At 44.8% G+C, this 22,558-nt stretch overlaps 1 protein-coding gene across 5 annotated transcripts in view; it reads left to right on the top strand.

The window, feature by feature from the left end:
* Positions 1-22,558, top strand: part of LOC138249702 (zinc finger protein 585A-like) — a 200,177-nt gene that overhangs the window by 69,734 nt on the left and 107,885 nt on the right. For all 5 annotated transcript variants that reach the window (XM_069203692.1, XM_069203695.1, XM_069203694.1 and 2 more), the window contains exons 4-5: positions 14,419-14,969; positions 15,619-15,727. In XM_069203692.1, the coding sequence (XP_069059793.1) occupies positions 14,419-14,969; positions 15,619-15,727 (660 nt within the window). The remainder of the gene's footprint in view (positions 1-14,418; positions 14,970-15,618; positions 15,728-22,558) is intronic.

Below are 22,558 nucleotides of genomic sequence, written 5' to 3'. Positions count from 1 at the left end.
TGGTGGCTACCCCAAGGAACCCCCTCCCCCCCCCCCCCCTTGCCTGCCTGCATCGCTGAAGAGACCCCTGGGTCTCCCATTGAAACCTATTGCATACCTGACGCCTGTTTGCACTCTGCACCTGGCCGCCGCTGAGGGTGTACTTTTTGTGCTGACTTGTGTCCCCCCCGGTGCCCTACAAAACCCCCCTGGTCTGCCCTCCGAAGTCGCGGGTACTTACCTGCTGGCAGACTAGAACTGGGGCACCCCTATCTCCATTGAAGCCTATGCATTTTGGGCACCACTTTGACCTCTGCACCTGACCGGCCCTGAGCTGCTGGTGTGGTAACTTTGGGGTTGCCTTGAACCCCCAACGGTGGACTACCTTGGACCCAACTTTGAACCCTCTAAGTGCTTTACTTACCTGTGAACCTAACAAATACGTACCTCCCCCAGGAACTGTTGATTTTTGCAGTGTCCAATTTTAAAATAGCTTATTGCCATTTTTGCCAAAACTGTACATGCTATTGTGATGATTCGAAAGTTCCTAAGATACCTGAGTGAAATACCTTTCATTTAAAGTATTGTTTGTAAATCTTGAACCTGTGGTTCTTAAAATAAACTAAGAAAATATATTTGTCTATATAAAAACCTATTGGCCTGGAATTGTCTTTGAGTGTGTGTTCCTCATTTATTGCTTGTGTGTGTACAACAAATGCTTAACACTACCCTCTGATAAGCCTACTGCTCGACCACACTACCACAAAATAGAGCATTAGAATGATCTCTTTTGCCACTATCTTACCTCTAAGGGGAACCCTTGGACTCTGTGCATGCTATTTCTTGCTTTGAAATAGTACATACATAGCCAACTTCCTACAGGGCCTGATTTATATCTTGGCTGAGGGAGATACTCCGCCACAAACGTGACAGATATCCCGTCCGCCATTTTACGATCCTGTTATATCCTATGGAGTATTCCATCCGCCGGGATCTAAATCGGGTCCTTAGTCTTAGACATCAACTGAAACCATCCAAGCAACCGCAGTATACACTTAAAAAAATAAAATAACTATGCATCCTAACTAACTGTCTGTGGCCCAGGTTTGTTAAAGATGCAGCGGGGATTAGGCTGCTCACAGTGGGAACCCGTCCTTATGCATCCCCTCCATTTGACTGTCTCTCACATAACATTTGCACAATCCCTCTCCCATTCTCCCTTTCACCTTTAGATAAATGTCTATTTTCTTTCTTTCCTCCATTTCTTTTTTCACCCCTTCCCTTGCCTCCTTGTTTGTCTCATGACTTTCCAATCTTCTCTTCCCACTTTTAGCTTTCACTCACTCACGTTTGCTCTCCAGGTTTCATTCCTGGCGCTTCTTTGAATCACCCATTACCCCCTTTAACTCTGGCATTTGCTATCTTTCCTCTCTTGGTCATCTCTAACTTACCATTTCTCTTTACTGTCTGGGGATATCAGTGAGCCCGAACTAAACCGAGAGACGAGCTGGATTCTAAGAGTCCGTGCATGAACCAATCCACAAACATGTCTGCGTAAACATCATGCAAAATACATAATGTAAACAAAAAAAGGTAGTCTACTCAAATTTTCATAAAAGAGTAGTACTGTAGCATGCAGAGGCATTTCACTTTAGTATGTCGGATTATATCATTGAGGCATTTGTTAAAAGTGATAGTTTTAAGCATGAATTTAGAAACATGCTTCCCCTCTGCCCTGACAATAATACCACTACTAAACAGAGGCAAATCAGTTGTCATATGCCACCGACATGTGGCCTAGAATCTTGTACATGGAGCAACATGTAGTCTATTAAACACAAAAGATTTGTATAGCACACATCATGAACTCATGTATGTTAAGGTGCTGTAATATGTGACCGTGAAAAAATAGGAGGCTAGATTAAATAATATGTTTGGCTAGGCTCACAATTTTGTCAAGCTGATAGATCCCGGTTTTCTCATTTCACAATGTGCAATAGATGGTTACGCTTTCTCCCCTGTTTTCCATTATAGCCTTAGAACCCGCCGTAGCGTGCTCTACTGGCTATTAAAGGCCCGCTCCCTCGTTAAATGCCCGAGCTGAAGGCGAGGGCATTTAACAAGGGAAAGGGCCTTTAATAGCCGGTAGAGCCCGCTATGGCGGGTTCTAAGGCTATTAGAACATTCTGCCACTCAGGGCAGAATGTTCTATTAAAAAAAACAAATTGCTCACAGAGCCCGAGGGGATTATAATCCCCTCGGGCTCTGTGAAGCTTTGTTCACAGCTGTTGCTGTGAACATTGGAATGTTGCCGCTGCGGGCTTTTACCGGCCAGTAAAAGCCCGCAGCACTCCATTGTTTTCAATGGAGCTGCCAATGTTCCAATGTTCTAATGAACGTTATTGCTTTGTCTTTAATTATTGGTGCATGAGGTTAGTGTGTGTGGGGCAGGCAAAATACACAAACACAGAAAGCTCAGATCATTTTGAGGTTGGGGGGAGGGGGGATCTCAGAAGACCTTGAACTGAGCCACAGTCAGGCATCTGGTACTAGCATGACTTGAACGTTCAGTAGCTCACCCACCTTTAGTCCCCCATTCATCTTTTGGGCCATCAATTCTTTCTAGTCACCTCCTTCTGTCTTTATTTCTGAAAGAAACAAAGCTGGCCTTAGTGCAGCAGGTACAGTGGCACTAGATCTCAGAGGTGTGAGGTATCCACTGCACCACTATTTTGTTGTTATTTCGCTATCCATAACAGGGCATTCTCCATGCTCAAATTAGGTCCCATGGTATACATTAAATGCACATTAATCTCACTCTGTTGGGCATCCCCCCATATCCTGCTCTATCACCTCCGCTAAATAGTTGGCCGGCTGTCTTCCACTTCCTTCCATTGCTTTTATTCCCTATTCTGTTCTTTCTCCTTGCCCCCTCTGGTGCCTTCTTTATCTCTTTCCATTTTTATTTTTATCTTTCTTCTCACAAGCCTCACCACTCTCCATGTAACCGTGATATGATTTGAGACCTGGGGAATGCCATTAATGCAGGATAAGCCTCTCACTGGGGCCATATACCCAATCCCATCCTTTTTGACAATGACTGTGATGCCTGCACTCTCCGAAAACAGTAAAAATGTAAAAACAGAGTTTCAACCCTTGGGGGCAGCAGGTGATTATGGCTCTGTACTGTTCATAGACCTCAACCCTCCCTACAGAAAGGTTGCAGCTCTGCACTACTCCTCAAGGCTGCCAGGAATGTGCGTGCTGAGTGGGTGGCCAGGTGGCCCAGATTTTGCCCACATGACCTGGCAAATTTTTGTAAATTAAAAAAGTGTCCACATTTTCATAGGGGATCAACTGAACACCAAGAAAGACAAGACCTTTTTCCATGTGTTCCAGTATAAGGTTATTTGTCAGCCCTTATCAGAAAGCAATGTATTTAACACAGATGATGTTAGAAACTGGGTCTCTAGTTGGCAGAGGTATGCACCCTAAGTAGGGACCACAATCCTAGTGAGGGTAAGTCACAACACAACCTAAATTATCCTTTGCTCACCCTCCGGTAGCTTGGCACAGAGCAGGCAGGTTTAACTTAGAAGGCAATGTTTAAAGTATTTGTGCAAGAACTCATAGAGTAACACAGTGAAAATACCACCAAAAGTACTCCACACCAGTTTAGAAAAATAGATAATTATCTGAATAAAATAATACCAAATGACAAAAATCCAATATGCACAAGTTAAGATATTACTTTTTAAAAGTCCAGATGAGTCCCAATCCTTAAGAATCAGTGGTTGTGTCCTTTTAACACACAGTACCTGGGATGTGTCAAAAATAACGATCAGAGGGCCACAGAGGAGAAGATGCGTTGAAAAGTAAAGTGATGCGTAGATTTTTCCGGCTTGGAAAAGGTGATGCATCATGTTTTTCCATGCTGCAAGGCGATGCGTCGGTTTCCGGGAGCGCAGCCTTGGTTCCTCACTGTGACGCAGGGATAGGTTGATGCCCAGGGATGATGCATGGAAAATCCAGAACACGTTGAGAAGAAGCAAAAGGCGTTGTGTCGATCCGGCAGGCGTTGTAGCAACTTTTGCAGACATTGTGTTAATTTTCTGGCGCGCTGGATTTTCTTCTCTTTGGTGAAGTTTTTGATGGCCTCAAGTCTTCAGAACAGGAGGCAAGCTCATTCCAGACCCTTGGAGAGCAGAGTCCTTCCAGCAGAGGCAGGGGGTCAGCAGGGCAACGAGCAGGCCAGCAGTCTTTCCAGTAAAGCAGCCCCGATGAGTCCTTTAGGCAGTCCCTATGACAAAGTCCAGTTGTAGGTCCAGAAGTGTCTGATTGGGTGAGTTCACAGACCCAGTATATATACCCAAATGTGCCTTTGAAGTGGAGGAAACTCCAAAGAGTGGTTTTAAAGTGCACAGATTCCCCTTTCAACCCAGCCTTGTCTGCCAGGAGCCATGTTGGGGGTTATCAGTCCTTTGTGTGAGACCAGTCCACTGGCCTTTGAGGTGTAAGTGAGAGTCCCTCCACCCTTCCTGCCCATGAAGACCCATCAGTATGCAGATGCAGCTGAGTGTCGTGTTTATGGCTGTCTTGGTGGAATTCACAAGGGGGGCTACTATTCCAACCATACCAAAGTGACAAGCCTATTCCTCTCAGATCAGAGATTTCCACTTAAAAGCATATAAGGGAATTTCTAATGCTGGCCAATGAGAGGAGCAAGCATCACAGTCGATGCATTTACCACAATACCTTTACAACGCGTATGCGTTTACCTCGCATGCCTTTACCACAAATATACCTTTACCACGCATACCTTTACAACAAATTTCGTTGTAAGGGAATGAATGGTAAAGGTGTATGCGTGGTAAAGATTTTAAAGGTAAGTATTAAGTGGGTTGAGTGAGATATATATATATATATTTATATATATATATATATATATATATATATATATATATATATATATATATATATATATTGTTTAGGGTGGGTAACGGTTATTTGTGGCAAATTCATTTTTAAGTTTTAGGGTGGGTATGTCTTTTTGGGTGTTAAGGGCATTTTTAGGTTTTAGTGTGGGTAATATTTTTGGGGTGGTAAGGGCATTTTTTGGTTTTAATGTGGGTACGTGTTTTGGGGTGGGAGGGGCATTTTTAGGTTTTAGGGTAGGTATGGCATTGTGGGTGGTAAGGGCATTTTTAGGTTTTAGAGTGGGTATGGGTTTTGGGGTGGTAAGGGCATTTCTAGGGTGGTTATGGGTTTTGGGGTGGGTTTTAGGGTGGGTATGGGGTTTGAAGTGGTAAGGGCATTTTTATGTTTTGGGGTGGTAAGGGCATTTTTAGGGTGGTTTTGGGGTGGTAAGGTAATTTTTAGTTTTTAGGGTGGGTATGGGTTTTGGGGTGATAAGGTAATTTTTAGGTTTTAGGGTGGGTATGAGTTTTGAGGTGGTAAGGGCATTTTTAGGTTTTGGGGTGGTAAGGGCATTTTTGGTTTTAGGGCGGGTATGGGTTTTGGGGTGGTAAGGTCATTTGTAGGTTTTAGGGTGGTTATGGTTTTTGGGGGTAAGGGCATTTTTAGGGTGGGAATGGGTTTTGGGGTGGTAAGGGCATTTTTAGGTTTTAGAGTGGGCATGGGATTGGGGGTGGTAAGGGGTGTTTAGGTTTTAGGGTGGGTAAGGGTTTTTCGGGTGGTAAGGTAATTTTTAGGGTGAAAAGGTGTTTGTGTGTATATTTTTTATATATAAATATATGTTCGATGGCATGTGTAGCTGCAGATACACATGCTGTGCACTGTTCCTGCGATCTAATTGTGGGCTCGGAGTGTTACAAGTTGTTTTTCTTCGAAGAAGTCTTTTCGAGTCACGGGACCGAGTGACTCCTGCCTTTCGGCTCCATTGCGCATGGGCATCAACTCCATCTTAGATTGTTTTCTTTCCGCCAACGGGTTCGGACGCGTTCCTCTTCGCTCCGTGATTCGAATCGGGAAAGTTTAAGAAATCATTGAAAATCCGTTGGTATTGTTGCGTTCGGGACCGGTTTTCTATAGATACATTGGCACCGACGAGACAACCGATTCAGCGGCCCTTCGGGGCTTCCGCACCCAACCGAGGCCTGGTCGGCCCGACCACACCTGTCGTTGAAGACTCATGGACCGGACCCCCTTCCGTTTCTGTCCGACACGGACACGCCAAGTATCCTTATACAGACCAGCATCGGGTCTGTAATCTGTGTTTGTCACCGGAACACAGAGAGGATACTTGTGAGGCCTGCAAGGCTTTTCGGTCGAAGAAGACCTTGAGAGATCGACGAGCAAGGCGCTTGCAGATGGCATAGAAATCGACACAACACCTCGACGTTGAGGAGGAAGAGATGGCTATCTCGATCCAGGGTTTGGAATCGGATGACTCCGAAAGAGACCGACCACCGACGGCAGGACAAAAAGTGAGTACGCCTGCCCCGACCCAGCCCCAAAGTCAGTTGAAAAAACAGAAGGCCTCTGGGACGCCACTGCCGGAAGGCCATGGCTCGACCCACAAGAAAAGCGGTGACCAAATAACATCTTCGGCACCGAAAAAGGCCAAGATCGTGCCGAAGTCTTCCGACTCGGGTCGAGAAACTGGCATCGAAAAGAGTCCACATCGATTGGTCGAATCGAATAAGCCTCAAAAGAGCCTCTCGGAGCCGAGACCAATTGTAACCATGGGCGTTTTGGTACCGAAAAAAACGGCTTCAGAGCCGAAAAAGACTTCTTATACAGAAGAACATGGGCTCTCACAACAACTTAAAGAGAGGCACAGGTTTGAGCGGGAGCTGGATGTGGAAGAGTTTGACCAAAGTCAACAAAGGTTGCAAATCCAGAAGGACACTGGAAAAATTAAAACCATCCTTCCGCTCAAGTTTAAAAGGAAATTGGCTTTTCACGCAGACTGAAACTTAGCAGCCAAGAGCAAAGGTGGTTAGAGAAAGGTCACTAACTCCACATTTCACACCAGAGATGTCGCCACAAGGGACCAGGTCACCAGTTGGCACACCAACGGCACAGTCACCCACACATACTGTGCAGACGCAGGACGATGCAGATCCCTGGGACCTCTACGACCCACCAGTTTCAGACAACAGTCCTGAGTGTTATCCCTCAAAGCCATCTCCTCCAGAGGATAGCACATCCTACACGCAAGTACTAGCCAGGGCTGCGACATTCCACAATGTCACTATGCGCTCAGAACCAGTGGAGGATGACTTTCTTTTCAATACACTGGCGTCCACGCATGCGTCATATCAAAGCCTGCCAATGTTACCAGGCATGCTTAAGCATGCACAACAAGTCTTCCAAGAACCGGTCAAGGGAAGGGCCATTACACCACGGGTGGAGAAAAAATACAAACCTCCCCCATCGGACCCTGTGTTCATTACACAGCAGCTCCCTCTGGACTCTGTAGTAGTGGGAGCCGCAAGAAAGCGGGCAAATTCACAATCGTCAGGGGATGCGCCACCCCCTGATAAAGAAAGCCGCAAATTTGATGCAGCAGGGAAGAGAGTGGCATCACAAGCGGCCAACCTGTGGCGTATCGCCAATTCACAGGTCCTCCTCGCCCGTTACGACCGAGCCCATTGGGACGAAATGCATGATATTATTCAGCATTTACCAAAAGAACATAAAAATGGGCTCAACAGGTGGTGGAGGAGGGACAGGCCTTCTCCAACAACCAAATCCCTTCTGCACTGGACTCTGCCGATACAGCAGCAAGAACTGTAAACACAGCAGTTACCATCAGGAGTCATGCATGGCTACGCAGTTCTGGTTTCAAACCAGAAATACAGCAAGCGGTGTTAAACATGCCGTTCAACCAGCAGCAACTATTTGGGCCCGAGGTGGACACTGCAATAGAAAAAATGAAGGAGACAGACAAGGCCAAAGCCATGGGCGCGCTCTACTCTTCCCAGTATAGGGGAACATTTAGGAAGCCACAGTTTAGGGGAGGGTTTAGACAGAAACCCTCAGAGCCATCCACCTCCCAAACAAAACCCACCTACCAGTCACAATAACAGAGAGGGGGGGGTTTGTGATTCATTCAGGGGACAATACCCAAGAGCAAGGGGAAAATTTCAGCCTGCCAAGCAGACCCCCAGTAACAAGCAGTGACTTCAATGTCACCCTTCCCCAACACACATCACCAGTAGGGGGAAGATTAACAAAATACCATAAACATTGGTCAGGCATAACCACGGACACAAGGGTTCTATCAATTATCCAACATGGTTACTGCATAGAATTCACACATTTCCCTCCAGATGTTCCCCCAAGGATGCACAAACTGTCAGCACAACATATAGACCTACTACAAATAGAGTTGCAAGCACTATTAACAAAACAAGCCATAGAACTAGTACCACACCATCAAAAAGGAACAGGGATTTACTCCCTATATTTCCTCATTCCCAAAAAAAGACAAAACACTAAGACCAATTTTAGATCCCAGGACGTTAAACGTCTTCATCAAATCAGATCATTTCCACATGGTCACACTACAAGATGTAGTTCCCTTGCTAAAACAGGAAAAATACATGGCAACACTGGATTTAAAGGATGCGTATTTCCACATACCCATCCATCCATCCATCTCACAGGAGATACATCAGATTTGTCATACAGGGCAAACATTACCAATTCAAAGTATTGCCCTTCGGGATAACAACAGCGCCCAGAGTATTTACAAAATGCCTCGCTGTAGTAGCAGCTCATATAAGGAGACATCACATGCACGTATTCCCATATCTCGACGATTGGCTAATAAAAGCCAACACTCAACACGGTGTCAAAGTCACACGCAATATGTAATAGATACTCTACACAAACTAGGGTTTTCTATAAATTACCAAAAATCTCACTTGCAACCATCCCAAATACAACAATACTTGGGAGCCACACTCAACACGCAAAGAGCAATTGCCACTCCAAGCCCACAAAGAGTTCAATTGTTTCAAAATATAGTGTCAAGCATACAACCAAACCAACAGTACACAGTCAGGTTTGTAATGAAACTACTAGGCATGATGTCCTCATGTATCGCTATTGTCCCAAACGCACGGCTACACATGCAGCCCTTACAACAGTGCCTCGCAAAACAATGGACGCAGGCACTGGGTCAACTTCAAGATCTAGTGTTGATAGACCGCCAAACACACTCTTCGTTTCAATGGTGGAAACCTGTAAATTTAAACAAAGGGTGGCCATTTCAAGACCCAGTGCCTCACGCCACTATTACAACAGACGCTTCCATGATTGGGTGGGGAGTACACCTCAACAATCACAATATACAAGGTCAATGGGACAATCAACAAAAACAACTTCACATAAATCAATTAGAACTACTAGCGGTCTCCCTAGCACTAAATGCTTTTCAACCCCTTCTAGTCCACAAATACGTTCTTGTCAAAACAGACAATATGACAACAATGTACTATCTAAACAAACAGGGGGACGCACACTCGCCACAACTATGCCTCCTAAAAGATTTGGCATTGGGCAATTCACAACAACATTAATCTGATAGCCCAATATATACCAGGCATTCACAATCAGTTAGCCGACAATCTCAGTCGGGATCACCAACAAACCCACGAGTGGGAAATACATCCCCAGATTCTACAGGATTACTTCCACCGCTGGGGAACACCAGACATAGATCTGTTTGCAACACAACACAACAAAACGCAAAATGCCAAAACTTTGCATCCAGATACGCACACCCTCAGTCCAAGGCCAATGCTCTATGGATCAATTGGTCAGGGATATTTGCTTACGCTTTTCCCCCTCTCCCACTCATTCCTTTCCTAGTCAACAAACTGAGTCAAAACAAACTCAAACTAATACTCATAGCACCAACGTGGGCTCGCCAACCGTGGTACACCACACAGTTGGACTTCTCAGTAGTACCTCACATCAAACTCCCAAACAGACCAGATCTGTTAACACAACACAAACAACAGATCAGACACCCCAATCCAGCATCGCTCAACCTACAATCTGGCTCCTGAGGTCTTAGAATTTAAACCTTTAAAATGAGTGTATGGAAGTCATTAAACAAGCAAGAAAACCAACAACAAGACATTGTTATGCTAATAAATGGAAAAGATTTGTTTTCTACTGCCAAGCAAATCAAATCACACCGTTAGATGCCTCCATACAAAACATTGTTAGTCACTTACTACATCTACAAAAAGCAAATCTAACTTTTTCTTCCATCAAAATTCATCTCACTGCAATCTCTGCTTATCTGCAGATCAAACATACAAAGTCACTTTTTAGAATCCCAGTTATTAAAGCCTTTACGGAAGGACTAAAAAGGATCATACCTCCAAGAACCCCACCAGTACCCTCGTGGAATCTTAATATTGTACTTACACGACTCATGTGTCCACCTTTTGAACCCATGCATTCTTGCCAGATCCAATTCTTAACTTGGAAGGTAGCTTTTCTAATAGCCATTACTTCTCTATGAAGAGTTAGCGAAATACAGGCGTTTACTATCGAAGAACCTTTTATACAAGTACACAAACATAAAGTGGTTCTCCGTACAAATACAAAATTTTTACCAAAAGTCATTTCACTGTTTCATCTAAACCAAACAGAAGAGCTCCCAGTCTTCTTCCCACAACCAGACTCGGTAGCAAAAAGAGCACTGCATACATTAGACATAAAAAGAGCACTAATGTATTACATAGACAGAACAAAACCATTTCGTAAAACTAAGCAATTGTTCGTTGCTTTCAAAAAACCCCATGCTGGTAACCCTATATCCAAACAGGGCATAGCCAGATGGATAGTCAAATGCATTCAGACCTGTTACCTCAAAGCTAAAAGAGACTTACCCATTACACCAAAGGCACACTCCACTAGAAAGAAAGGAGCAACAATGGCCTTTCTAGGTAACATACTAATGACACAGATTTGTAAGGCAGCCACTTGGTCTACACCTCATACCTTTACCAAACATTACTGTGTAGATGTGTTAGCAACACAACAAGCCACAGTAGGACAGGCTGTACTAAGAACATTATTTCAAACAACTTCAATTCCTACAGGCTGACCCCCGCTTTCGGGAGGATTACTGCTTTGTAGTCTATGCACAGCATGTGTATCTGCAGCTACACATGCCATTAAACGGAAAATGTCACTTACCCAGTGTACATCTGTTCATGGCATGTTGCGCTGCAGATTCACATGCGCCCTCCCACCTCCCCGGGAGCCTGTAGCCGTTTAAGTTGCACTTAAATTGTATATATGTAAATAAATATTCCTTTACCACAAACTATGTTCATACATATCTATTCCATTGCATGGACATCTTTAGTAACCTCATTCTACCACTCCTACCTCACCCTGTGCGGGGAAAACAATCTAAGATGGAGTCGATGCCCATGTGCAATGGAGCCGAAAGGGAGGAGTCACTTGGTCTTGTGACTCGAAAAGACTTCTTTGAAGAAAAACAACTTGTAACACTCCGAGCCCAACACAAGATGGCAGGAACAGTGCACAGCATGTGAATCTGCAGCGCAACATGCCACGAACATATGTACACTGGGTAAGTGACATTTTCCATATATATATATATATATATATATATATATATATACACATATATATATACATACATACACACACGTATTTGTGTGTATGTGTATATATATATATATATATATGTTATACTTACCTCTACCAACTAATTTTCGTGGTAAAAGCATATGTCTGACCATGCATTTTGCTTACCGGGTTGTAAAGGCATGCGTTGTTCCATCATACATCCGTAATAAGGGAGACCGATATCTATCATGTTTGTGACGTAGTTATCCTTCCACCAAACTCTAAATCAGCCCCTTAGTATCCCAGAACCTTGTGTGGAAGAGCCTGTGATTATACATGACCAAAGCCTGTGCGAAACGCTGTGCATGCACATTACCACTCAGAAATCTCTGTTTCCACTAAACCTTTCAAAGTACCTTAGTTGTTCCAGTGTAAGTTGTGATTCAGAGCTGGTTGAAGGCCATATGTTTCTAAGGAAACTCGGGCAGGTGGTTGAAGAGGAACTACAATGGAATGTTCAAGACCATCAGCAATACAATGTACCGGATCATGTAGTGATCCTGTTTGCTATTGTAGAATGAAGAAAAAGGAAACTATAAAATGAAATTATTTTGAGAGTTGGAGATTCAAAGAGACACAAACCTGTTCAGCACCCAAAGGCCTGCAGGTAAACAACATATTTCTAAGAATTAGGTCACTTTCGCTTCAGGGAGTGCACATGGTTTGTCCCTCCTACATGTAAGTTTATGCAATATGATCTCATAGTTGTCCGCGATGGGTCTGAGGCTTTAAGTGGTCTTGGGCATTTTACACGACTGTGTAGTAAAGTCAGATGTATCTTTGCTGAGTCACGTTCTGTGCATGCATTGCTCTTAAGTTGAACTGTAACTAATTCTTCCTGTTTGCAATGATCCCACAACTGTTCTCTGTTCTGCTGCATTTTAAACATCCATGGCATCAACAAAGGGCGTTTGTGTGGGTTGAGGGAAGTGGAATGTATTGCCTAAGAGAAGGCTAGTGACCGAAGGCAGTCAGAACTTTGCTGTGCAAAGATGTATAAAATCCCTTGTAGGGCAATAAAGTTTCTTGCAAGGATACTGATTGTACACCATCTACTTGATTCCCTAATGTTTTTATTACATACTCATTTGGCCTTCCTGCGTATCCAAAAGCTGTAAAGAAATGAAGGTAAATCTTCTTCAAGGCACCTTGTCATGTTTTCTGCTGATTATTACCAATATACTTCATAGTAAGATCGTTCTTGGTGTACAATTTATGGATTCCTTTATCCTGGAGAACTTCTGACATTGTGACCCAACCAATTAATGAAAGCCTAGCAGTTTGTTAAATCTACTCTGACGTCAGTAAGAAGTTTACTGAGCTCCTCTTACAAGAAATATCAAGCGTTTGAGTGCCTTGGGATGGAGATTTGATTGGTAATTAGATTAAAAAATTGTTGACAGCTGTGTCTCAGGGTGTGCTGATAACTGGATCTCCTATGAAGAAGAGGAGGTAGCAAGTTGGGCATCAAAGATTCTTTCTCGACTTGGTGCATTTCGATCGGTATGCATGTACAATGCGCCTCCTTATAAATTGTACAGTGTTCAGTAATAGTGCAGGTACATCAGCGGATGTTGACCAAGCAGTGTCAAAGCCACTGCGATATCTGCATCCTGAAAGGGTCTTTATGAACATGTCTTTGCATGCACTACAGGTATAGTATGGCCTGCAGCATTGGACAGTTCCTGGTAAGCATTCAGAACAGTTATAGCACAGCCGGCAGCAAAAGTAGTCCCCAACGCTCTCCCTGAGCGCCCTCTGGCAGCTACCTGTGCCCAAATCGGTGATGCCCATGATGCCCAGCAGGTAGCTCCTGCTCTGCTTGTCCCCAGTAGATCAGTCCATCAAGTGATCCTTTCACAGGAACAGTGTTGCAAAACTCCTTGGGCAATGCTTTTGTTCAAACCAATTGCAGGATTTACCATATGATATAGTCATTGTTTCCTACACTGCCCTAAGCAGTCAGTCTGAGCTTGTTCTCCATTGCCCTATCATTCCCTTAGTGCAGGTTTGGGGTTTTCATTCCCTTAGTGTGAGTTTGGGGCTTTCATATTAAAAGAATCTAAAATTACTAATTAGCTCGCCAAGCATCATGATCAATTGGAAGTGATTGTCAGTGTCACTTTTAAAAACTATGTCAAAACAGGACATTTGATTTGAGCAAAAAACATACGTCTTTTAAACATGTTTAGAATGCAAATCATTGAAAACATTTCACATGCAAAATTGCATTTGTTCATGAACTACAAATTAACATGTAGTTAATTTTAAGCATTCTCAGTATAGGGAGTTAAGAGACCTAGGGCTGAAAGATAGTGTGATTTATGCAGGAACACAGGAAGTGGTCAAGTAGGGGACCGGAAACTAAAATTCAGGGATCCTGATTCTAAGTCTGACCACAACCCCCCACCTCCAGTTTGAAACACAACAGATTCTCTTCTGCCATTTTTTAGCAAATATTTCACCAGCGCTGGATTAGACCCTAGAAGGGATACTTATGCTCAAGTTAACGTTCAGTTAGTAAAAACGGTGTATTTCATTTAAACAATTAAGAGTATATTTTAATTATGTATTTCATCTGAAAAATTCGAAAAATGTATTGTATATTTTAATTTAAATATGAAAGTTCTTAATTACAATTTCAGACTGTCTTCAGATTTAAATTGAACTGCCTTCCTTTGCTGGAGTAATATTCAAAATGTATATTTTAGACACCTATGTAAATACTTCTAGATCCTTTCCTTATTTTACATTGCGAGCCTAGCTGACTTATAGTTTCTTTTTGTTTAGGTGAAGGGCTTATCGACAAGGCCTTGGGGGAAAAGCGCCTAGGCAAAAGTCCAGAGAAGTTGGAGCCGCGAGAGGCCTTCCCAGGGGAACAGAACTGTTCTGACCACATATCAGAGAATCACCGTGGATCAGCAGCCAATGCTGAACCCGCCAACGCCATGAACTGTGGCAACACCACTCTACTGGCACCACCAATCACGCCCAAGGTAGAGCAAACGTGTGCTGCTTGTGCCGAGTGTGGGAAGATTTTCTACAATAAGAGGACTCTAAAGGCGCACCTGCAAGCACACTCTGGGGAGCGCACCTTTATCTGCAACGTGTGTGGAAAGTGCTTCCGCCGGCACGCCTCCCTCCAGATCCATGAGCGCATCCACACGGGGGAGCGTCCCTACCAGTGCGGACAGTGTGGCAAGAGCTTTATTCAGCGGCAGCACCTGACCACGCATCAGAAGATCCACACTGGGGTCCGGGCATTCCACTGCAGTGACTGCGGGAAGGGCTTCCGCTGGAAATCTGAGCTCCTCAAACACGAGAGGGTTCACATAGAACAGGTAATACGTGAAGCATGCATAAATCATGATTTTTTGATCAAATACATGGTAAAGTGTGCCAAAAGAATCTTGACAACTGATCCCACACCTTGGTCTCATTAACTGGTTCTGGGGGTGGCATAGGGTGAGTCTCACACGTGCAAGTTAAGCTTGGATTCTTTCTGTCTGCAGTGTTCGCGTTTGTGTGCGTGAAGTTACTTTTCACACCTTATTCCTGTACTGTACCTGTTGTGTGCTATATGAAATACATTATCAGTCTTCCTGTCTTTACTATAGAATTTGTGTATCCATTTTCCTGATGCTGCCTTGGACTGTTGTGTTTATGTGCACCTATTTGTGTCAGTGACACTCCTGCACAGCTTCTGCCTGTGCTGTTCGATAACTGGTTGCATTGCACTGCCTGAGCTTCAGCTATTTTCGGTGTCAGCAAGGCTTACACTCTTGTTGCGTGTCTTGTATTTATTTTTGAGGAAGGTGCACTGCCTCAGGTGATAAAGTGATGCTAAGTGTGATAAACACCCGCTGTAACATTTGTGTCATCTGCAGCTAAAAGTAAGCCATAATTTGCTTTTGTAAGTAAAGGATGTTTATCTTTGCTGCTGTTCTGAAACAAGAGCAAGAGTCTAAAAACATGCGGTGTGTGTTGCAGAAATTGAAGGTACCACCCAGTGACTCTGTCACAGACCTCAAGCAAGAGAGGACAGATTCTGAAGTGAAGCGGAAAGAAGGAGCTGGAGGGAACCCGGAGGCGGCAGAATGTAAGGTTGACAATTCCTTTGCCCTAAAGTTCTCTCCAGGCATTCGCCCTGGTGAGGTCAGGCTCTTGCAGTTAGATAACTTGTCTGTTCAAATGGATTGTATATATTTTGAGGGAAGATGATCGGTGAAGATGGTGAAGATGTCTTGTAGAAGGAGATGGTGCTCTGCAGCCCAGGAGATTGCGCTGAAGAGCATCTATCACCACAAATGACATTTGTTGTGTGCAGTAGTCTGTTCTGGTTACACTGCTGATGGCAGAAGCCTTTTTGGTTTTATCAGCATGGTATAAGGGATAAAGTATCCCCTGCTGTACATTAAAAGGACATCACAGAGGAGTTCCATAACCATGTAGATGAACGAAGCCAAAGGCTGAGTACCTTTGTAGGGTTATGGAACTCCAAGTGACCCCTCCTCACTCTGCCAGACACCATTAGATAAAAGGGTATTTAAGGTACCAGTGTAGAGATGGGGCTAGAGAAGCCTTTCCCAAACTGCAGGTCACGACCCAATGGTGGGTTACAAGACGATGTCTGCTGCGTCGGAAATGCCCAAATAATAGACAAAAATGCCTTTAGATTCTGTATTTATCCGGTCACATTTGCTGTGCTTTAACGATAGAGGTCAAATGTCAGGCTATGTCTTCTGACAAATTGCTGCTTAATATTTTAACATGGGGATTGGTTTCTTTCTGTGACTTTGAAGTGAGAGGGATTTGTAAAGTGAATTATGTGACAATCTTGCTGAAGCACAGGGAGTGTGAAAGGAAAGGCTTTAGGATGTTGTTTTGCAACACACAACAAGTAAATACCCGTCAATGAACTGTATGCATTCAGCAGTTAGGAAATTCTGAAGTGTGCTGGAAACAGCTTAACAGCTTTTATGAGGATCAAAACACATCAAGACGCTTAGTGATGCACAAATCATTAATATTTACAGAAACCTGATTTCCACACATTATCATTTGTGTGCTGCGTAGTTTTATCAATAAAACTGTATGTTCGTGCAAAGTTAGTGGCCCTCTCAATAGAAAATGTGCCGTCTATAAATGTCAATGCATTACTACACAATGCTTTTTTTGCCATTCAAAAATAGCCCTGCCCCATGTCCATAAAAGGTAGTAGGGTCACAAACGTTTGCTGTTCTAATAATCTGGATCGTGATTCTAAAACATTTGGGCAGCCCTTGGTTAGACGCATTGACCAGTTACTGAGGGGAGATGCTGAAGGTCTGAATTCAGACTCCTGACCCAACAGCAGCATAAGTTACGCTGGGAAACAATACATTGTTCAGCACAATTAAGGGCTGAGTAAACTAATACAGACATACGTGTTGGGTGGCTGACAACTTTTAGACATAACAATGGCCTAATAGGTTATGGATGTCAGATGAAATATGATGGGGATTTATCTGACATTTGACCTGATTTACCCTATAGTCTTCTAATTGTTTACAATCATTATAACCGTTCTGATAGACATGGTTTGTAGGCTTGTGCTAAATATTAAATAATCATATAGTTATAAAATACATTTTGTTGTGTGTACTGGTTTAGGAATAGAAGTGTGGGGCTCTGCTTTACCATCACCTGCATATAAGTTATTCTCTGATAGGCTTGTCTGACTCCCAGCATTCCATCTGCTTTGGGCAATCAAGTGGGACAGGTGGCTTCCTTGAAAGCATGGGTATTGGTCACAAGGCAGTCACTACTAGTCCAGTCATCCCCAGAGCTAATGGTAGAGCAGGTGGCACTAGCTAAAGGACGCCTGATCCCACCACAGGCCTTGGCACCTCAGACCCTCTTACCCACAGAGTTCCCTGCATCTCTGCACAGCCGCCACACCAGGAAATTCATTGTCTTTCATGCCACTTGTTTTTTTAAAACACTAGCAGCTCATGAAGTCTCTCAGCTGGTGTGTGCAGCAGAGGGCGAGGTACCATTTGTTGCTGGGTGTAAGCATGGTGTGCACATGTGCTGCTTATGCAGAACTTGAGTGGAGATTGCTGGGTATCTCTTCCTATTAAAGGTCTATCCAGGCTCCATTAGTAGATCACCTAACTCATCTTTAATAGTGGGTATGTGTTTTTTTGCTTTACTTTTCGACATGTGTATGTCATTAGGCACTGCCTGCAGGAATGCCATTGCATGCTGTCATTTGCTCATGGTGAGTAAGACAGCTTGGTCATCCATTTCCCCCAGAATCCCCTCTCTGAAACTGCTGGATGGAAGGAGGTTTACCATCCTTTCTGTAGAGTTCCAAACATTTCCCCTTCTCAGTGAAACCCACTCCTCCGCCAGGAACTTGAGGTTTCTAGCTCTGCCGGTCAGGCATGTGTCCATCTTGTGAACCTTGACAACTCTGTGTGCTCTAATCGTTGGCTTTCTGCACCAAGAAACCCGCAAATGTTGAACAAAGGGATACAGTGCACATCCATCTTTCCCACCAAAGTTGTATGAGATGGGTCCAGTCGAACCACTGATTTGTGCCCCATTTGAGCACCATGGAGACCCTTCACACATGTGCCGAGAAGACGTTTGCCTGCCGCAGAACCATAGCGGGTGTATCTCCTTCCTCGTGTTCGGAAGCAAGGTGGGAGTAAAGGAGATGGAGTGCTCAGCAGGGACAGGAGTTTACCCCTGGTCGTCGGACCGATATCAGTGCACCGAACCTCCTAGGGAGCACAAAATGCTCTCACCCATATGGTCTTTGGAGAGATAAAAATAAAAATCAGTAGGCAATGCATGGCCTGGATCAAGGAGCAGCAGACCTGCCTCCCTCTTTCATTTGTGATGAACCTGCAATATTCCCAACCTACCCCATACAGAGAGTGTCCTCCTCTGCCTCTTCTCCAGCCCAGCTGGGCACAGATGCCAGAACTGTCTGAATCATCTTTTAGCTAATACTAAAAACCGTGATGTAAAGCCTTGTTTGGTCCCTCACCCTAAATATTCATTACTAGTGTGAAGTCTTATGGCTGACTGGGCGCCCCCACTCTCACAGGAACCCGTTACCAGTAAATCTTCACCATGGATCTCCCTTTCAAAAATACTTGGCCTGAAGTTTGTTATCCCTAGAGATTTCATAGTGGGTGCAGAACCATTACTAGATCTGCCCCGCATCAAACACATTGAGCTCTGGTGGGCCTTTAAATGTCCTGACTTGAAACAGACTACAGAATCCAAGGTAACCACCAGGAACTAGCAAATGACATACCTGGCACTCTAAAAATCATAATGTCCTTTACTGTGGTGGAATCTCAGCTGTTCAGGTGGCAACTGAGAGAAAAAACCTTTGCCCCGGGAAATTATTTTATGGAAACCAAGAAGCCCAGGCTTCAGCTCACCGAGTTCTGCAGTTTGCATTCGGAGGCGCTGAGGACTAGATATATCACAGCATACTTGCTATTTCTTTGCCTGACACCTCTTGCGCATGGACTCAGACTAGGGACATTGTCTCGGACACAGGCAACACCAAAGGAAACCCATTAAGTTCTGATGATGCTCAAGAGCTCATAATTACTGAGGATCACACTAGCCACAGAGCTGTATGTGATTGAAAAATACATGGTTATATTATATTATATTATAGTATATTATTATATAAAGCTATACATTTGCTTGTAGCTGTATCTGAATTTCACCGTAAATTATCTGTACTGCTTGTTTTCCTTACCTATAAATAACTCATCGTTCGATGGCATCTGTCGCTGTAGATACGCATGTTCTGCAATAGCTCGCCATCTGGTGTTGGGCCGGAGTGTTACAAGTTGTTTTTCTTCGAAGAAGTCTTTCGAGTCACGGGACCGAGTGACTCCTCCTTTTGTCTCCATTGCGCATGGGCGTCGACTCCATCCTCGATTGTTTTTTTTCCGCCATCGGGTTCGGACGTGTTCCTGTCGCTCCGAGTTTCGGAACGGAAAATTAGCTAATTTCGGAAGATTTTCGTCGGTATTGTTGCGTTCGGGATCGGCGTACTTAGATTCCACACCGCATCGAAGATCGAAGAGCTCCGGTGCCCTTCGGGGTAGTTTTTCGATCCTCCGTCGGGGCCTGGTCGGCCCGACCGCGTGCTGAAGAACGCCGATGGAACGGACCCCGTTTCGTTTCTGCCCCAAATGCCACAATAAATACCCCTACACAGACCAACACTTGGTCTGCAACCTCTGCCTGTCACCTGAGCACAGCGAAGACACCTGCGAGGCCTGTCGTGCGTTCCGGTCCCGAAAAACACTCCGAGACCGTCGAGCCAGAAGACTTCAAATGGCGTCCGCACCGACAGCCCAACGGGAGTTCGAGGAACAGGAAGAAGAAGGTACCTTCTCGATCCAAGACTCAGACTCCGAAGGATTCAACGACACACAAACCGTGAGTAAGATGTCGAAAACCACACAAAGAAACATTTACAAGGCCCAGGGGACGCCACTGCCACCAGGCCATGGCTCCACCCATAAATTCGGTGACCGACCGTCGGCACCGAAAAAGGCCAAAACAGTGCCGAGATCGTCCGACTCCGGTCGAGACACCGGCACGCAGCCTTCTCGGGACCGAGAAAGTGCTGGAGACAAGCCTCGACACCGAGATGCCGGTGTGGACACGGCTCGACGCCGAGACAGCGGCACCGAAACAGATCGACGCCGAGAGGTTTCGGCCCCGAAAAGGAAAAAAGTCACCTCGGAGCCGAAAAAACACGCAGACAAAGTTTCAACGCCGAAACAAACTGCAAGCGACCCAGCTTCAGGCTCTTATACAGAAGAGCACTCGCTAACCTCCCAAATGCAAAAGCATAGGTTTGAGGAAGAGCTACAAGCAACTGATGTGGACCATACGCAAAAGCGTATCTTCATTCAGCAGGGGACAGGAAAAATAAGCACCCTTCCCCCCATTAGGAGAAAGAGAAGGTTGGAGTTCCAGACGGAACAAGCACCACAACCAAAAGTGGTTAAAAGAATTACACCACCACCCTCTCCTCCGCCCGTGATTACCGTTTCACCAGCACAAACTCCATCTCACTCCCCAGCTCACACCACCATGAGCCAGGGTGACCAAGATCAGGACGCATGGGACCTATACGATGCCCCAGTGTCAGATAACAGCCCGGAGGCCTACCCTACAAAGCCATCTCCACCAGAAGACAGCACCGCGTACTCTCAGGTGGTGGCCAGAGCAGCACAATTTCATAACGTAAGCCTCCACTCAGAACAGGTCGAGGATGATTTCTTGTTCAACACACTCTCCTCCACCCACAGCTCCTACCAAAGCCTGCCTATGCTCCCTGGTATGCTCCGGCACGCAAAAGACATATTTAAGGAGCCGGTCAAAAGTAGGGCAATCACGCCAAGGGTGGAAAAGAAGTATAAGCCGCCTCCTACGGACCCGGTTTTCATCACTACACAGCTGCCACCAGACTCTGTTGTTGTAGGAGCAGCTAGGAAAAGGGCCAACTCTCACACATCTGGAGATGCACCACCCCCAGATAAAGAAAGCCGCAAGTTCGATGCAGCTGGTAAAAGAGTCGCAGCACAAGCTGCAAACCAGTGGCGCATCGCGAACTCCCAGGCACTACTTGCGCGCTATGACAGAGCCCACTGGGACGAGATGCAACATCTCATTGAACATCTGCCCAAGGACTTCCAAAATAGGGCGAAACAAGTGGTTGAGGAGGGACAGACCATCTCCAACAACCAGATACGTTCCTCCATAGACGCTGCAGATACAGCTGCACGGACAATTAATACATCTGTAACTATCAGACGGCATGCATGGCTCCGAACGTCTGGATTTAAACCAGAGATTCAACAAGCAGTTCTCAATATGCCTTTTAATGAAAAAGAACTGTTCGGTCCAGAAGTGGACACAGCAATTGAGAAACTCAAAAAAGATACGGACACTGCCAAAGCCATGGGCGCACTCTACTCCCCGCAGAGCAGAGGGAATTACAGCACATTCCGTAAAACGCCCTTTCGAGGGGGGTTTCGGGGTCAAAGCACACAAGCCAGCACCTCACAAGCAACACCGTCCACTTACCAGGGACAGTATAGAGGAGGTTTTCGGGGACAATATAGAGGAGGGCAATTCCCTAGAAATAGAGGGAGATTTCAAAGCCCCAAAACCCCTACTACTAAACAATGACTCACATGTCACTCACCCCCTCCACACAACACCAGTGGGGGGAAGAATAGGTCATTATTACAAAGCATGGGAGGAAATCACTACAGACACTTGGGTTCTAGCAATTATCCAACATGGTTATTGCATAGAATTTCTACAATTCCCTCCAAACATACCACCAAAAGCACAAAATTTAACAACACACCATTCCAATCTCCTGGAGATAGAAGTGCAGGCACTATTGCAAAAGAATGCAATCGAATTAGTGCCAAACACACAGATAAACACAGGAGTTTACTCACTGTACTTTCTGATACCAAAGAAGGACAAAACGCTGAGACCAATCCTAGACCTCAGAGTAGTGAACACATTCATCAAATCAGACCACTTCCACATGGTCACACTACAAGAAGTATTGCCATTGCTAAAACTACACGACTACATGGCAACTTTAGACCTCAAGGATGCTTATTTCCATATACCAATACACCCATCTCACAGGAAATACCTAAGGTTTGTATTCAAAGGAATACATTACCAATTCAAGGTACTGCCTTTCGGATTAACAACCGCACCAAGAGTCTTTACCAAATGTCTAGCGGTAGTCGCTGCACACATAAGAAGGCAGCAAATACATGTGTTCCCATATTTGGACGACTGGCTAATCAAGGCCCATTCGTTCATACAGTGCTCAAATCACACAAATCAGATCATACAAACCCTC

The sequence above is a fragment of the Pleurodeles waltl genome, chromosome 8 (assembly GCF_031143425.1).
Source record: "Pleurodeles waltl isolate 20211129_DDA chromosome 8, aPleWal1.hap1.20221129, whole genome shotgun sequence".
NCBI classification, from domain to species: Eukaryota; Metazoa; Chordata; class Amphibia; order Caudata; family Salamandridae; genus Pleurodeles; species Pleurodeles waltl.
Note: the sequence above shows the minus strand (reverse complement) of the source record. Positions and strands in the feature narration are given on the sequence as shown.